Source organism: Trichoplusia ni, chromosome 17, assembly GCF_003590095.1.
Source record: "Trichoplusia ni isolate ovarian cell line Hi5 chromosome 17, tn1, whole genome shotgun sequence".
Lineage (NCBI taxonomy): Eukaryota > Metazoa > Arthropoda > Insecta > Lepidoptera > Noctuidae > Trichoplusia > Trichoplusia ni.
In genome coordinates, this window is record NC_039494.1 from 7263190 (window position 1) to 7281794 (window position 18605).

The 18605-nt window shown below is 36.7% G+C and overlaps 1 protein-coding gene and 1 long non-coding RNA gene across 2 annotated transcripts in view; one reads left to right on the forward strand and one right to left on the reverse strand.

Moving 5' to 3' along the window:
- Positions 1 to 3674: 3674 nt before the first annotated feature.
- Positions 3675 to 4637, reverse strand: LOC113502557. Its single transcript, XR_003401366.1, has 3 exons — positions 4528 to 4637; positions 3807 to 3857; positions 3675 to 3706 (listed from the first exon to the last, which is right to left on the reverse strand). It is a non-coding gene; the product is annotated as an uncharacterized LOC113502557 (long non-coding RNA).
- Positions 4638 to 11672: 7035 nt separating this feature from the next.
- LOC113502720 (putative fatty acyl-CoA reductase CG5065) overlaps positions 11673 to 18605 on the forward strand; it is an 11094-nt gene continuing 4161 nt past the window's right edge. The window contains exons 1-8 of the mRNA XM_026884371.1: positions 11673 to 11879; positions 12574 to 12667; positions 15545 to 15711; positions 16073 to 16163; positions 16512 to 16657; positions 17114 to 17223; positions 18163 to 18234; positions 18344 to 18347. Coding sequence (XP_026740172.1) covers positions 11749 to 11879; positions 12574 to 12667; positions 15545 to 15711; positions 16073 to 16163; positions 16512 to 16657; positions 17114 to 17223; positions 18163 to 18234; positions 18344 to 18347 — 815 coding nt within the window. The 5' untranslated portion in view covers positions 11673 to 11748. The remainder of the gene's footprint in view (positions 11880 to 12573; positions 12668 to 15544; positions 15712 to 16072; positions 16164 to 16511; positions 16658 to 17113; positions 17224 to 18162; positions 18235 to 18343; positions 18348 to 18605) is intronic.

Genomic DNA, 18605 nt, shown 5'->3' on the forward strand with positions numbered 1-18605 from the left:
GACAAATAAGTGTTTGTACCCACCGCTGCACTTGCGCAAGTCGTAACGAAATCCCCGCTTCGCAATGCAATGGAGTAACTCGGTCCTAAAGACAGACAGTACTTACCGCAAAACAGTACAATCGTGTCGTATCGTACTGGCGGCCATTTTGTTTTCAATTTTTAAATATTAAAAAAGGATTTTCGGGTAAGTCTTTTTCAATTTGTTAACAATTTTGCCTTGGAATCGATTTTGTCTTTTAGATAGTTGAGCATTGCAATTATGTTTATAATTGTGATTTAAATTTATGATTTTCATGTTTATTTTTAAGGAAACTGGTTATATTTATCAGGTTTATACAACGATTTTGTTGCAGTTTAATTAAAAGTTTAATGAATAATGAGACACTAGCGTTCGCGTCGTGGGTATCGCTGTACAGTACAACCCTGTTTTACTCGATTAAAAAGTACATTATGAGTTTTTCCAGACTATAATCTATGTCTGTGCCAAATATCATCAAAATTCTTTCAGTAGTTTTAGCGTGAAAGGGTAACAAATATTTATATCATTAGAATCTTTCGAGATCATGATATTAATACGTCTATCACTTGCTATTTGAAATAACTTAATTTGCTCTTGTCAAAAATATAAAACTTTGAGAAATCTGAGACTCTTTTGAAAATTTATGATATGGTCTTTCATATTTAGATGGTCTAATTGATGGTACTTGCCCCATCTCTCCTACTTATGCCCTACAGGGTCCATAATTGTAGCCCTTTAATTGTTTAAAGGCTCTTTTAAATCATGGAGTTCAAATAACGTAGTGAGGTGTGGATTGTATTTTTTAAGTTGTGTCATATCTATGGTAAGAGTATTTATTTAATTAAAGTCCGTTGGCTGTCGAATTTATTCACAGATAGGGGAAAAAAAATAGTCTCTTACACCCTTCCTCTAGAGTCTACCTATTTAAAACTGTAGGTACTGATTATTTAAATTTAACGTATTTAAGTGACCCATGTTTTTCAGTATAATATATAAAGGTTACAATATAACAATAAAGATTTAACCTTGACCGTATGTTGATTTTCGCCGACATTTCTGTTTGTCATGTCAACATTTTACTGACGCTTCACAAATATTTCGCGAACAGTTGTACCTACCTAGTACATAGCATAGTTCATGAGATACAGCCTTAACTATGATAGAGAGACGGACAGACATCGGAGTTTTAACAGGGTCCCTTTTTTAAATGTAGGAATTATATTTATGAACCCCCAAAATTCAACTTAACATAAAAACAATCTGGAATTTCTACTGCCTCTACAATTAAGTCATTTGAAAGTGACAAAATAAGAGCGAACGGTGATTTAAAACAAATATACAGCCGCAAAGCATTAAAAAAAAACCTCAATTAAAAAGCAATAACAAAAATGCAAACAGAAAAAACATTTCAATTAATAAATAAAAAACCCGGCCAAGTGCGAGTCGGACTCGCGCACCGAGGGTTCCGTACAAACCTGCAAGGTTTACAAAGTTCGTTCATTACGACAATCGAGTCATATAAATATATATTTTGAAATGTAACTAAAAATTTATGGTTTTCGTAATTTTTCCTTTATCTATGCTATAAGACGTTGCTTCGTACCAAATTTCAAGATTCTGAGTTCACGGGAAGCACCCTGTAGGTTTTGATTCCCTTGCAAGTGTCGAAAATTTGCGGCATAAACGGCTGTATCTTTTGACTGCGTTGGCTGAGAAGTTTGATTTTTTCACAGCTTCAAGGGACAGTAGACCTGAGTAATTGATATAAATTTCATACCTCCACGCGTTCCCGAGAAAAAGGGTCTTGACAGACGGACGGACGGACGGACAGACGGACGGACGGACAGACGGACAACAAAGTGATCCTATAAGGGTTCCGTTTTTTACTTTTGAGGTACGGAACCCTAAAAACATAAGGCACATCTAAAAATAAACACATTAAAATAATTAATTCATTCCGGAATACATAACATTCTAAATTTAGTTACGCATAATATTATAAGCAATGATTAATATAATTTACGGCGCCATGTTTGACAGCTAGTTGAGAAACAAAGATGGCGGACTTTCTACTAGTATTTTGCGAAATGTGTACTTAATAACTCAATAGTACGCATGTTTAAGTACGCTTCATCGTTGAACCCTATGTGGCTCAAGGGCATTGCTAAAAAATGACTTGGGTTTTTTTATGTTCCGGTGTATTTTACGTACAGTTTCGTGAGATATGATTACGTATGTTTTAAGAAAAACCTTTTGACAGATTATAAATTTTGAGAAATGGGTGACATGTTGTTGACTCGGCTTAAAGTTAGATAGGTCTGATTTAAGACTGGAATTTTGACATTAAATTTGAGTAATAAATCAATTTAAGGACAAAACTAGTTTTTGCTCTCGGTTTCTTAGGCGGATAAAATTATGCCTATCCAAGGAATCAGTTATCTCTACTCCAAATTTTCGTGAAATCGGTCCTCCCGTTTGGAAGTGAAAAAGTAGCAAAACATTTACGTACATAGTTTCTCATTTATAATTGTGAGTGTATTTGAAAGATCGTTGCTCACGAACGTTTGCACCAATTTCTATAAAATTGGCTATCCAGATAGCTGACAGTAACTTGGATTAACACATCTAAGTAAGAAAACTATACCAGGGGTCAATGTCGGTTATTTTTGAACCCTTATTCAGCATTCAGCCAAATAAAATTACCCTACGTGATATTCTAAACCATAAACTACCTCTGTGCTAAATTTCATCAAAATCCATTCAGTAGTTTTTGCGTAAAACAGTGAAACACTTCCATACACATTAGGATAAGTTTTCAAGCACTGTGCATAGACAGATAGCATTAGGTTTGACCACAATGTAACTATTATTATTTCAACAAAACACAATCCGTGAGAATACAGCAATTATCTTTGCATCTAGGTACCTACCTCTGTAAGTTTTTATAAGTATATTGCACTTTGAATCGTTACGTCATTTTATTGTGATCATACTATATGTTAAGGTATGTCGTGGTGACCTTGTGATTCTTTGCACGGATTTGTGTGTGCGATGTTACAGGTTCAATCCCAATGTGGTTTACGAATATTAATTACATTTTTAAATAATGTATCTAGTTTAGTTTCGTTCATGACTGGTGAAAGAAAATATAGTGACTGAAAGAAGTACCTATATTTATTAAAATAATTATTGCAACAGATTTTATTATTATACCGTAAGAATTGTCCGTAATGTTCACCGTGGCCCCGGTACACGAAAAGCAGAGGAAGGATTTTCGTCAGTAGAAGTCTGACACTCTTTACCGCTCAACCCAAAGTGTCAAGACCCAAACGAGACATTTTAATTTCATAGGAAGAAATTGGATCTGGCCATGCAGCGAAGTTTTGAGCATTGATCACCACGCTAGCTCACTGCGGGCGATTCCAAATTCCAATATCAAGAATCCAGATTTCCTCACAATGTTTCCCTTCACCATTTGTCAGTGGTGTCTTATAATTACGACTAGCTGTTGCCCGCGACTTCGTCCACGTGGTTGGAAGATCTTGAACTGTTTTCGCAGCGCACGCAACGGAAGCCTCGAAAGATGAATAATTTTCCCCGTTTTTTCAACATTTTCCATTGTATCTTCGCTCTTATTAGTCGCAGCGTGATGGTTTATAGCCTAAAATCTTCCTCGATGAATGGTCTGTTAAACACAAAAATATATTTTCAATTCGAACTAGTAGTTCCTGAGATTAGCGTGTTCAAACAAACAAACAAACACTTTAGCTTTATAATATTAGTACCATAGATTATGTTTAAAAAGTCCAATTGGTGGCTCTGCGTTCGGATCAAACCTGCAATGTGCAAACAATTGACGTTCTATCAAGGTCATACGATTGCATGATTTCATTAAAATATATCTTACGACAAAATAATGAACGCGGGCAAAACCGCTAATCTTGTGAAGACATTTCCCAAAGTAATTTAATACAAGTCAAATAATGTTTTCTCCTTGTACCATGTTTTTTTGCAATACGCATGCAGAGTAGAGCAAGTGTTAGTCAATTTAGTCTAGCCTAGATCTGTTAAGCAATAGAAAATGTGCTCAAATAAACAGAATTTCGAAACACAGGAAGTGTTTGTAAGACTGAATCATCTAGGTTTCATGCATTTTGGTTAAGATCGGTCCAACGATCACACAAACCCTAGACACCTCATACCGGGCGACTAATACAGACCTATAACTCTCATACATTGCCCCGATTCTGCTATTTACAATGGCCGATGAATGAATGGAGATATTAAAATGACACTTCATATTCTGATTACAATTTTTTCAACACAATCATTGGAAATTCAGCACGGGGCAGAACACTCACAACTCAATGGTCAATATAATGGATTTCCAATTATTTTATTGGCAAAATGCTTAAGAGAATAGGAATAGTTTCAATTTTAATACAACTGGAAATCTTCAAATCTTCATTTGATGAATCCAGCTAAAAAGCATACTATTTCATCTACCTCAGCCAGTTGACAGAACTTTTTTAAGCATTAGGCGTCTATGGGTTGTATGGTTGCTGGTTCATGCCTTTATTATATGACTTCCTGGTGCCCCCGACCTCGTCCGCGTGGTTACAAGATATAAGTTAGGAATTTTTGAACGGAAGCCCTCGAAGATGAATCATTTTACCCGTTTTTGCCACATTTTCCATTGTATTTTCGCTCTTATTAGTTGCACCGTGATGTTATATAGCCTGTAGCCTTCCTTAATATATTTTTTTCAATTTGAACCAGTAGTTTCTGAGATAAGCGCGTTCAAACAAACTCTTCGGCTTTATATATTAGTTTAGATATTCCTTTTCGACAAGTGACGTGACTTTTGACATGTCAGTTCAATACATGCGATGCCTTAAAGGAGTTTTGTTTACGGAAAGAATATAATCTTTGATCTCACATTGTATAATTTTTAACTTATTATAACGGGTGGTTAACCTTTTTACATGCTACGTAGTTTCTAGTACTGTCATTAACAGATATCACGATGCAATTTACAAAGTTATACATATATTATACGTATTTTTCTCTAGTATGTCCAGTAGTGGACTACTAAAGGCTGATGATGATGATGATGAACTACACAAGTTGATAGATCAGAGGTTCAGTTACGCTTGGCACGGTCCATAGGTGACCATCTTTGTCATCACGAGTTTCTCAGTGTTTCGGAAGGCACGTTAAATTATGGGTCCCGGTTTTTATTCATACATCTTAGACAGTCGATACGGATAGTCTAATCTGTCTAAGGGCATCGTGTTGCCCAGGTAACTGGGCTGAGGAGGTCAGATAGGCAGTCGCTCTTTGTAAAACACTGGTACTTAGCTGAATCCGGTTAGACTGGAAGCCGACCCCAACATAGAAAGGCTAGGATGGTGACGATGATAGCACAACAGCGACTCATTCATTTAAATTGTTTACTTGTTTGGTAAATCTGATCTATTATATGATTTACGTTGGTGTCTGTACAATAATACGTTTAAAAAAACCCGTACGTCATAATGTTTGTCGTGGGTAAAGGTATAATAAATATAAGTGAACAGAACTGGAGTAAAAAAGAAGTAATAAGAAGTTCATACAAAAATTTGCACGACTTACCTTGAAATCGCTTTTTTTTTGTCTGTTTGTTTGTTTGTCCCGGATTATCGTCGAAACTGCTAGACTAAGTTGTGTATAACGATAGTGACGGGAAACTTGGATTAATATATTATTTGATTAATTAAGAGGTTAAGTTATTTAGATGTTGGAAAAATGGAGAATTAAATTATTTCAAACATTAGTCTTCAATGATGTTTTGACGACTAATGCTTAACTTAATGTTAATTAATGTTAACTTAATTAAATAAATAAGTTTGTTTGTTTGTGACTTCGCTGTAGGAACACTATTGGAGTCGGTAAAAAAATATTTTGGGTTCCGTATCAAAAGGAGAAAAACGGCACCCTAGTAATAAGGCACTGTTGTCTGTCCGTCTGTTCATCACCAGGGTATGACTCGTGTGACTTGATTTACACATAACTGAGTTTAAAATTAAGTTATGTATTATTTAAAGTGTACTTTAGAGGAAAATACTTACAATTTCATTCATTCATTCAAATTAATGATAATTAATAATAATTAATCACCTTTTTTAATTACCTTTTTAAACAAAAACGACTTCCGCGCTAAGATATTTAATCATTGTATCGCGGTTGGTTTCACAATCATTCAAGTCACAAGCACAAAGTCACCCAGACTCAGGACAAGCATTCGTGGATCACACAAACTCTTCTCCTAATTTAGGGATCGAACCCGCGATACGTCGCGCCCAGTAGGTTTGGTGTGGTGACCTCAACCACTCGGCTATCCATCTGTCAAGACTACAAGGTCATTATTTCTCAGTTTTCATATTATGTAAACACAATTAAACAGTCATCTTATATCGCAAGAGATCTTTGACTCCAATTTTAATAATATATTCAGTGTTAATTGTACCACTGTGTGATTATTTTTTATTTTATTGGACCTACGGATACGGATTAAGAAATAATATTTTTGATAGATTGCTTGACGCAACAGCTGGGTTTTTTGATGAGATCTAGACAGTTTGTTTGGAGGTCAGGGCCAGAATTTTGCTATTTAAAATGGCCGATAAATGACAATTGGACATGGGAATCTATTCCTATTCTCTTAAGCATTTTGACAGTACAACAATGTGAAATTCATTGTTTTTACCAAGGGTGTTCCAGCCTGTAGTAAATTTCCAGTGTTGGAAAAATGCTTACAATAATACGAATAGTGATGAAATGATCGCACGAGAACATACAATCGATCGATCCTGGTTAGTTTTATCTAAATCCTTTTAGTAGTTTTTGCGAGAAAGAGTAACAAACATTCATCCATATCTATATTAATATACATATAAAGCTGAACAGTTTGTTTGTTTGTTTAAACGCGATAATCTCAGGAACTATTGGTTCAAATTGAAAAATTGTGTTGAATAGACCATTCATCAAGGAAGGTTTTAGGCTATATACCGTCACGCTGCGACTAATAGGAGAGTAGATTCAATGGAAATTGTTGAAATAACAGGGAAAATTATTTATCTTCTAGGGCTTCCGTTGAAAAATTCCTAACTTATATCTTCTAACCGCGCGGACGAAGTCGCGGGCAACAGCTACTATGTAATATTAATAGGATCTGTCTGTCTTGTTCCATTTGTTGGTGCCTAATATTTCAAGAAATGGTAGTATGGCAATGAGATGTTCCAGCTAAGTTAATTAAAACCAGAGACACGACTTAATTACTTATTTTATAATAACTTAGATACATAAATAGATAAAAGTGACTCTGTTTAGAAGGTCAGGTGTAGGAAAATGTTGAATAAATATCCTTTTGTTTTATTTAATAACTTTCATAAGGCAGATTCATATTTTTTTTTCCGATAGCAAAGTCTTTATTTATATTAATGAGCAGTTTATATAAATATTAATGATATTTACAATCTACATGCACTTAAAATAAGTAATAAACTAAAAAAACAAAAACAGTAATTAAAATAAGGCATCAAAAAATTCATCAGCATTGCTGCCGGCTGGGAGTGTGCCCAACAGGCTGGCAGCATTGCCTCGTTGAATGGCAATTCATAATTATTTGATTTTTTGGAAAGTCTGGACGGGCGTGGATCGAACTCGAGACCGGACAGTCCTGCGCTCTAACCACTAAGCTATCACAGCGTAAATCGTTGTATAAAATATAGTTAAATTCAATAGCTTGTCTTAACCTATATCAAAGTTAGGAAATAGTGAAAGGTTCTACAGTTTCAAGCAACCGTTAAAGTTACTTATAGACGAGTTTAAATCAGTATGATAAAGTTTATTAGATTTAAGTTACGTAAAGAGAAAAAACGGGACTATGTAATAAGGTTCCGCTGTCTGTACGTCCGTCTGTCACCATTCTGAATCAACACAGTAGGATTTTTCATAAAGAATACAAATCAAAAATTGAAGTTAAGCAATGCTAGGTAAAGTCATAAATTTGAGATGCCTATTTTGCAAGATTCTCAGGCCTATTTGTAGAGTACCCACAACATCGCGTGTCGAACTCGTATTTAACAGGTTTAATATAAATATATAACTTTCCACCAATATTTTACAACTGGGCTATAAATAACAGACTTGTATTGTAAATATATTTCATAACTAGCAGTTGAACGCGGGTCTGCCAGCTACAAATCAAAAATCATACCACGGGAACATAAAATCGTGGTAAACCTATCAATATGTGTTAATCCTGGTTATAAGCTATATGTGTACCAAGTTTCATCTAAATCCGTTCAGCAGTTTTTGCGTGAAAGAGGAACAAACATCCATATATACAAAATTTCGCCTTAATAATATTAGTAGCAAGGGCCAAGTCTATGACTGGTGTTACCATATCTTTTGATGTGTCAATCGTACCAAAGCATTACAATTTAAGTGAATCGCGTATAATTCCATGCAATACAGTCATAACGTGAAGGTCAGAGAGACAGTCGCTCTGGAACTTGCAAAGCAGGCCTACCATCACGTCTTAATGTAATAATAATATCCCACAAATTTCACACAACGCCATCTAGTCTCAAACTAAGTAAAGCTTGTATTATGAGTACTAGATAACTGATATACGTACTTGTATATATCTAAATACATTTAATATAGATAACACCCACACAAAGTACAAATGATCGTACTCATCACACAAATATTTGTCCTGGGTGGGTTTCAAACCCACTACCTCCGGTATAGCAGTCAGGGCCACTAACCAGTAGATCAGCAGGCCAGGATCATTATAACTCCAATAATATTAAAAAGACTGAATTTGATATACAAAAAGTAACCATGGGTCCTAAAATATTATATACTAGCTTTTCGCCCGCGGCTTCGCTTCGAGGTTATATCGCGTTTCCTAGAGAACTCTTCAAAAGTCCGGGATGAAAACTATCCTATGTTCTTTCTTAAGGTCAACTCTATCTCTGTACCAAATTTCATTAAAATCAGTTCTGTGGATTAGACCTGAAAGCGTAACAGACAGACAGACAGAGTTACATTCGCATTTATAATATTAATATCTATACTTCTATACTAATATATAATATACTAATATATAAAGCTGAGGAGTTTGTTTGTTTGAACGCGCTAATCTCAGGAACTACTGGTCCAAATTGAAAAAATATTTTTGTGTTGAATAGACCATTCATCGAGGAAGGCTTTAGGCTATAAACCATCACGCTGCGACTAAAAGGAGTTAAGATACAATGGAAAATGTGAAAAAAATAGGGCAGGTATAAATCATAACTTATATCTTCTACCCAGGGGGACGAAGTCGCGGGCAACAGCTAGTATAATATATTAGGGATTGAAATCACCATTGCGAATTTTTTAGATGTTTTGAATCATTTTTGTAACCCATTTTATAAGTCTGTCTTGTTAAATCGACTTCTACACTCGACTGTACATACTAGCGTTGCATTAGTGACCTACATTTGGGCGTGCAACCTTTTCCATACAGTTCGGTGAACCGCTGAGCGACGACGATTAAATTACAACGTATATTAACTAATGTAAGGGTTTCTTTGAAGAAGAGTTTCTTTAATAACAATAATTGCCATAGTTCTTTTTTCTTTAAAAACGAACTTTAAAACTCCCGCAGTCGTTTTATCGCGGGGGTTTCACAAACATTCAAGTCACATGCACAAAGACACCCAGACTCAGGACATTCGCGGATCACATAAATGCTTGTTCTACGCGCGGATCGAACCCGCGACACGTCACACACAGTGGGTTTCACATGGTGATTTCAACCACTCGGCTATCGCCTTCAGATTACCTCTCACGAACTGACAAACATTACTGCTTTAATATTAGTATAAGTGAATATCGATAGCCATTACAAAATAATATCAAATTCTTTAAGAATTAGGTCAGTAGCACGGCGCGGCGGCGGTAAAATGATCAAATTAGTTTGCATGACGTTGCAATTTTAAAATCAAGTGAACAATGTAACTTTTACTATGGTTTATGAACTGGCTATATTTACAAACGTAGACATTGTTAGCTAGACTGGTTTTAATTAAATTTCTTGCTTCCTGCCGGGGCAACGGGATTGTCCGAAAGGGTTACCGTGGCCCTGGTACACGAAGAGCAAAGGAAGGAACATGGGTGGGTTTTAGTCAGTAGAAGTCTGACACTGTCTTCCGCTCAACCCAAAAGAGTCATTTAATGATTTCCCTTCCGAAAAAAAGGGTTCGATAAACTGAGGGTAAACAGGGAACCCTATTATCGACGCTCTACTGTCCGTCAGTCTGTCACCCGGCTATACCCACAAACCGTGATAGCTAGACCGTTGAAATGCTTACAGATGATGTATTTCTATTACCGTTATAATAACAAGAGGTAAAAATAAACATTAATTGAAATGAAACTACTTTTACGGATTTTATCGCGGTTTAATTTTAGATTTTAGTTCCCGACGTTTCGAAACCTTTGCAGGTATCATGGTCACGGGCAGACTGAGATGGCGTTCGTCTTGACAGAAGATGTTGCTCGTTCTACCTTCATATTTTAATTAATTATTTGTGGTATTCCATTTCAATGTCTAACATTCGCGTAAACCTAAGAAACCACTATAAACATTCATTTTACATTCACATAATTATTATAAACACACAAAAAATAAAGCAACTTCATATTTTGCAAATTTCTTAAAGCGTACATAATATATTACATCAGGTGCCTACATCATCATCATCACCCAAGCCTTCCCCAACTATGTTGGAGTCGGCTTCCAGTATAACCAGGATTCAGCTACACGGCACCCCTTAGTAAGACTGGTTGTCAGACTTTCAAGCTTCTGACTACCTGAAACGAATGTCAAAGATGTAGGAATAACAGCCGGGACCCAGAATTGAACGTGCCTTCCGAAACACGGAGGAACTCGTTATGACAAAAGATTGTCACCCATCTACAGACCAAACCCTTAACCTGTGATCGATTCACTTATGCGGTTATAGGTTAACCACTAGCTCCTTTAAATGAGGTACATCATATCACATTAAATTCTCCTTTCTTCGTTCATGATGTTAATCACATCATAAGGTTTCTTTACAAGGCTAGTTAGGCAAGCCGCCGTAATCACGGAAATTGCAATTGTATTTCAATATTTCAAATGTTCGCGTGTTGTATTTTTTGCTTGGGTTGTTGAATTTCGTTTCTTTGCGTGTCAGTTTTCAATGGTCTATCTATTGCAATGCTCCTGGGATTCAATTCTGCTATTTACAATGGCCGATTAATTAATGGAAATTGGATTAAATTGGCAACATTTGTATTATTTTAAGCATTTTTCCACAATAATTGGAAATTCAGTACGGGATACAAAAAAATCCAATTATTGTGTTCTAAAAATGCTTAAGACGATAGGAATAGTTCGAAATTTATACCACTTGCCCTAAATTCATCGATGCTTAAAATTTTCCTTTTTCTATGCCCAGCAGTGGGACGTTTATAGACTGGTGACGATCTTTTGATAGATATGTAGATAGATATAATTTGGAATGGCTTGTTGTTCAGCGGTTAGTAGTTCTGATTGATTTACTGTGGGTCATGTGTTCGGTTTCCATCTAGGAGAAATGTTTGCATTTTGATTTGACCTATTTTCGTCTTCATCTTTCCAGAACCATGGCAGACACGACATCCAGCGACCTGGACTCGCTCCCCGACCGCATCGCGGAAACCTTCACCGGTATGAAGGTCCTCGTGACCGGAGGAACTGGCTTCATGGGGAAAGTGCTGGTGGAGAAACTCCTCAGGTATGTCAAATAGGACTACACGGATAGATGACTGGTTGAGGTCACCATGCCAAACCCACAGAGAGGTGTGTCGAGTTTTAGATCCGGGCGTAGGACAAGCATTTGTGTGATCCACGAATGCTTGTCCTGAGTCTGCGTGTCTGTGCATGTGAACTGAATGTTTGTGAAACCCTGTGACACAACGATTAAATTCTTTACTGCGGTTGTCGTTTTTTAGTGTGTTTGGCGTGATGACACTCGGCTATCCGTGCAGTAAATTATTTTCGACCACATTTAATTATCTGGCATAGTTCTTACATACTTAACTTCATTGATTATATTGAAAACGAAAGATATGCTGCTGTAAAGATGTTCATCGTTTCCTCACCAAGAGCAGTTAAGAAGCGGTGAAGGGTAGAATCTAGGTGTTTTCCTGGATTGGAACGTGACTATCGAGAAGTGCTGCATAGTAGCTAAATTTGTTTTTTCTATAAATTAATTTGTTGGTCCAGGATAGAGAATCGTTGAACGATTTGGGAGACGCCTTTGCTCAATATCGGGATACAGTGGGCTGGATAAAATGTTCATGTAAGGTTGACACACTACAACATTTCAGCATTCGACTCGTAGTTCTGTTAAAACTGAATGCTCTATCACTGACGAAAGATTTTTGTATTTCCATTTCTTTCATAACATTATCATTATTTCCTTCCAGAAAATGTCCAGACATCGGCCAAATTCTACTTCTAGTCAGATCGAAGAAGGGGAAGAACCCAAAACAGAGGCTGGAAGAGATCTTCAGTGGAGCGGTGAGTAGTAATCATAATTAGCAGATTTAATGTTCATTTTAGATCAAACTAGCTATCGTCCGCGACTTCGTCCGCGTGGCTAGAAGATATAAGTAAGGATTTTTTTCATCGGATTCGTTTTTTAGACTCCACATTGCTTTTTCTATTGCTTTATCTATCTACATGTGCAAAAGCACATGTAGAACCTATTTCAAAACGATATATTGCCTATGTTAATCTAGGATAATTAAGCATTCTAACTGTGGAAGAATTTTCAAAATCGGTCCAGTAGTTTTTGAGTTCATTTCCTTTTTATAATATTAATGTAGTCTACAAATCAAAAACGACCCCACGGGAACATAAAGTCGGGATAAAAACTCCTACATAAAAATAAGAAATCCTATGTGTTAATCCTGGTTATAAACTATCTGTGTGCAAAGTTTCGTCTAAATCCGTTCACTAGTTTTTGCGTGAAAGAGGTTACAAACACACATCCTTAAAACTTTCGCGTTTATAATATTAGTTTAAACACGCGTGTCTTGAGTAGATGTCAAGTGTCTTGCCAATCTCTGAAGTACTCATACCAGCTGACATATGAATTAGGATCAAAATGTACTCGACAAGTTTCCCAATGTACAGTCACTTACAAAACTGTTACACAAGTTAATTTACACAATCCGATTCATGAAGAGATATTAGAATTGTTGTTTTATATGTTTAAGTACACTAAGTGTTACGTATATTTGGTTTGCTGATAGTAAAACAGCGAATTTTTGGAATTTGATTGTTGTTTTCCACAAATCTTTTCACTTTATTAATATAGATAACGCCTGCCTTACCTACTAAAGTTGTTTGTGTCGCGGGGGGTTGCAACAACATCAAAGTCACATGCACAACACACTCAGACTTTTTACAAGTATTTGTAGATCACAAAAATGCTTGTCCTACGCGGGGATCGAACCCGCGACACGTCGCACAGTGGGTTTGGCGTGATGACCTCAACCACTCGGCTATCGGTGCAGTCAAAACGGGATCACACAAACTTTTGACCCAAGAATTAAACTCTGGACACGTTGTCACATCCTTTGTCCTGTTTACCCCATATGAAAAACATATGACATCATGATTCTTCGTTTTTAATTTAAAATCATTCAGAGGCGCCTCCTCGAATGTTCAATAAAACCAGACGTAAAATAAGCATTCGTGGATCACACAAACGTTTCTTCTACACGAGGATCGAACCAACACGCGTTCGTTAGGTTTGGCGTGATGACCTCAACCACTCGGCTATCCGTGCACTTTGTTAATCGACTTTTGCCTCCACCTGTACGCACTAACTCTTACTCCACACCACATACTTAACTGGTATTGCATTACTTGCAACCAGTGAGCCGGCAACCAGCGAAAATTGTCGTTAGTTAACAGTTACGTAACCTGTGAAGGTTAAGTTCTATTCATCTGTAAGTTTAACCTAGTGGTTTACTGGCCAGTTAAATAATATGCTTGTAAACGGTCTTGTGGAATTTAGAAAGATATGAATGACTGTAATCGTATTGGTTGTAATGTGTGAGAAATGCTGTAATAGTTTATTTAAAACATTAATAGATTTGAAATATCAAAATTTTATCAAAATCGGTTAACTAATTTTTAACTTGGATTGTCAACAAGTTTGAAGCTATCCTGAAAATTTTAGCCTGCTAGCTTATCGGGAAGTGCCTGAAAATTGAGTTGCAAAAATCTAACAAAAACCCAACATAAACAAGAAAGTAAGTTTATAAAACCGTGGGAAAAAGAGTAACATTTGGAGTTTCTTGCCGGTTCTACTTATAGGAATGACACTTTAGATCCGTGCTCATAGTCTTTAGTGTTGATTTGAAAAGTGCTTGGAAACGGCCTATTTGAACATCCACGTATGTCTTGTCTTGAGTTTTTGTTGTTTTGTGGATGTAACTTATGTTTATGATACCCCCACCGCGTCGGTCGTTAGGGAGAAAGTAGTCTGGATGAGGCTGACACAGGACCGAAGAAATTGGCACGAGAAAGGGGAGGCCTATGCCCAGCAGTGGGAAGATAAAGGCTGTGGATGATGATGATGATGATACCTCCCATGATAATAGGATTTTCACATATTCCTTGCGTTAAAAAAAACCTCCCATAGTTCTCCAGTTGACGTACAGATGGCGTTAGTCCCAATCCATACTTTCTCAATACACACTTAGGTGACTCTCATTCTAGTTCTGGCTAAAACGCATAGATGGCGCTATTTTCACTTTTATACAATTAGACTAGTTGACACTTACCTTTTTAATACCTGACCTTCGCATTACTTTAAACATAATCCCTTCAACTGAAACACAAAACTATTTACCAACAATTACATCAGTCTGTGACCGACAGACATTACAAAATGTAATGAAGAAAACGCCATTGAGGCGTGACAGAAGAATGCGAGTTTGGTAACATAACGTTAATTTAGTATTATGAATAGCTTTGTAAAGGACTACGGCTTATAATTAGGTAATCTGTGGTTTATTAAGGGTTAAAGGTTGTCAAAAGCATTCATGAGAGAACAAAACGGTTAAGATTTGAATGGGGTCGAAAATGGCGGATTTTAAAATTGATTTACTTTTATGTTGTAGTGTTATGTGGTCCTTTATTAGGGTTTTTACCCAAAGGGTTAAAAAGGAACCCTGTTACTCGTGTTTCACTGTCTGTGCGTGTATTTTTAGACATTTTATTTAGGAAGTATAACTTCAACCGGGATAGCTAGGCAGTTAAAAATTTCACAGTTTACGTCTTCTTTTTGACTTTTATGGTCGTAGATTGTTTAAGTAATATTTTTTGACTTATCCTGTTTCATTTAATTTACAATAGACATAAATAATGCCCACCTTCCAGCTCTTCGAGAAACTCCGCGGCTTACGTGGCGGGATCGAGCCTCTCCTGGAGAAGGTCACCATCGTGTCCGGTGACGTCTCCGAGGCCGACCTCGCAATGTCTGAGGAGGACAGACAGATGATCATCAACGATGTGCACATCATCATACATGCGGCTGCTACTATCAGGTATATTAGGCAGTGTATACTAGCTGTTAGCTATTGCTGCAAAAATATTAGGTACTTTTCTTAGAAAACGTCGAATAAAAGTAGCTTTTCAAGATGTAAGCTACCTTGATACCATATTTTGTATGATTAGGGTTTTAAACAGAGTATAGATATAGTACAGATATAGATAAAGTGGAAGGTAAAAGAGAGAATATAAGTATCCTTTGTTATGAAATCAACATCAATTTCCACATTTTTTGACAACCTTAACAAATGGGTTAACGGTCCACCGAAACAAATTAAAATGAATCAAGTCGTAGATTCAAGTAGAAGATGATATAGGCACACGTATTTAATTAAAAGTATTTAATTCATCTTTTAGGTTCGACGAAGAGCTGAAAAAGGCTGTTCTGCTGAACGTGAGAGGCACCAAACTGATGGTGGAGCTGGGCAAGGCTTGCAAGAACTTGAAGGTAAGGGAAAGTCTTCCAGTAACCTGGCCCCACCCATTACCACTGTAAAATCCGATGTACAAGTATTTATTTAGTTTCACCTGTCCCTTTGTCTGTAATCAAATCTTGCAAGTTAAAGACTCACTTCCCGGTTTCCGATTGAGATGAAATGTTGAATGCCTATGTATATTGTGTGACAATGTAATATTATGATGACATGGAACTGATCTGATGCTAGAAGAATATATCATAGAAGCTCCACTGTAATACCAAATAACCCTCTTTAGTTAAGGCTTTTTTGATTTTTAATTTACTTCTTTTTCTCACTATGATTTCAAGCCAGCACTAACACTGGTTTTATCTTACCAGGTATTCATCCACATCTCGACTTCCTACTGCCACCTTCACGAGAAGCTTTTAGAAGAGAAGGCATATCCTCCACCTGCAGACCCTCACCAGATCATCCAGGCTGTGGAGTGGATGGACGAGGAAACCATCGCCACGCTGACTCCGAAGTGAGTGTCTTACTCCAAGCCGCTTAACAAATGTTCCCAATTATGTTGGGATTAGCTTCCAGTTTCATCGGATGCGGCTAAGTACCTGTGTTACAATGAGCGACTAAGTGTCTTTCTTTCTATAATTAATTTGCGTTCTTATTAGAAAAGGTCGAGTAATCGTTTATTTTAACCGACCTACGCATCGAGAAAGTCAATATGTGTCTCGCGGGTTCCAAGATTTCAGTCTCTTGATCAAAGACTCAGAACCGCATTTGTGGATCACGCAAAAGCTTGTCCAACGCGAGAATGGAACCTGCGACACTTCGCGCTCATTAGGTTTTGACATTGGAACCACTCGGTTACCCGATACATACCTGAACCGAGTATTCATTCAATTATCAATTTAAAATCCCATCCTTTACTTTTGGGTTGGACTTAAAGTCATCACCATATATATTTCTATCATATTTTCAGATTACTGAACAAGCTCCCCAACTCCTACGCTTTCACGAAGGCACTTGGTGAAGCCTTGGTGGTGGAGGCCATGGAACACATGCCCGCTATGGTACTGCGACCCTCGATTGGTAAGTCCATAAATACCAATAAGGATCGAGTAAGGAAGAACAACTTTTAAATCTAGAATAAAGAAGGAAAATAGAAGTTGGAGATAACATGGGCACAAAACAGGAGCAAAACAGGCTGAGAACTGTCTTTCAACGGAAATAAACTGTTTCATGTTTATTAAGAATAAACATTTTTATTGAAATATAAAATAACTCCTATCCTGGTTATTAGGGCGATTGGGGAGCGACGGGCATCAAATGCAGGAGTTCAGTATTTAAAATACCGAATGATATAAAATTATTTTAAAGGATGACAATCTTTTAGAAGTCGACTTATGACATCTTCAACTGTTTTTACTGTACAGATTATTTTAAATAAACCTATTGAGATGTCTTGATACAAATATAAGAGACGGCAACCCTTGTCAAGAACAAATATTCCTCAAAATAAAGCGATGCAAGTTAAGGTATCCTTAATGTGGCAGTCAGCTCGCAGTAGAGCTCGCAGTAAGTCAGGTCGCAGTAAGGATTCATTAAAAAAAAATGGTTGACTGTAAAGTCGGTTTTACGGGCGAAGATTTTACGTGACAACGTCTTTTTCTCGGTACAATATTTATTGATATGAATATAATTAAATTGCACAATAGGAACAAGGAATTGAATGAAAATAAGAATTGCACAAATTTTAACTATAGAAATATATTTTGTTTACTAAAACATTGTACATGTAAGCGCCGATTCAATGCGCCTAATTCTCTAGTGCTGCGCGCGCGGCAGACCGATCATAGTTGAGTGGGAGAGAGACGCAAGGCATTCGGCGGGCCTCTCTCTCGTTGACTCATCGTAACGTTACCGGGCGTTACACTTTTTCATAAGTGACTCCCAGCCGCAACCAAATTTAAGACGTTGTCACGTCAATATTTTATGATTTTGTAACTTTAATTGATATTATGCTTCCAGTGATCCCTATCTGGCAGGAGCCTGTTCCTGGATGGACGGACAACATCAACGGACCCACAGGACTGTTAATTGGTAAGTAAAACTCAAAGCTCTGGTATGCCCGATAAGACTTTTTCTATTAAATACCTAAACCTAAATGATTTTTGAAAGAACATCTTGACAACATGATACATGATCACAGGCAGGTTATTTGTAAAATACATAGGTTTCCAAAAATTTTATCTACGTCTTTTTCTTGTATCACGTAAACAACAATTAAGATGTCTAAATTGGAACTTTGTATGAAGTCACTTATCAGTAGTCTTATTACTGACGAGTGACGTCACTATCCCTTACAACCATACTACTAACACAGACATCTTTACAATATTAAATGCATTTCATCTTCATAATTTTCTCCCCATATGTTTGGAAACCCAATCGACAAAATAATTAGATTTTTA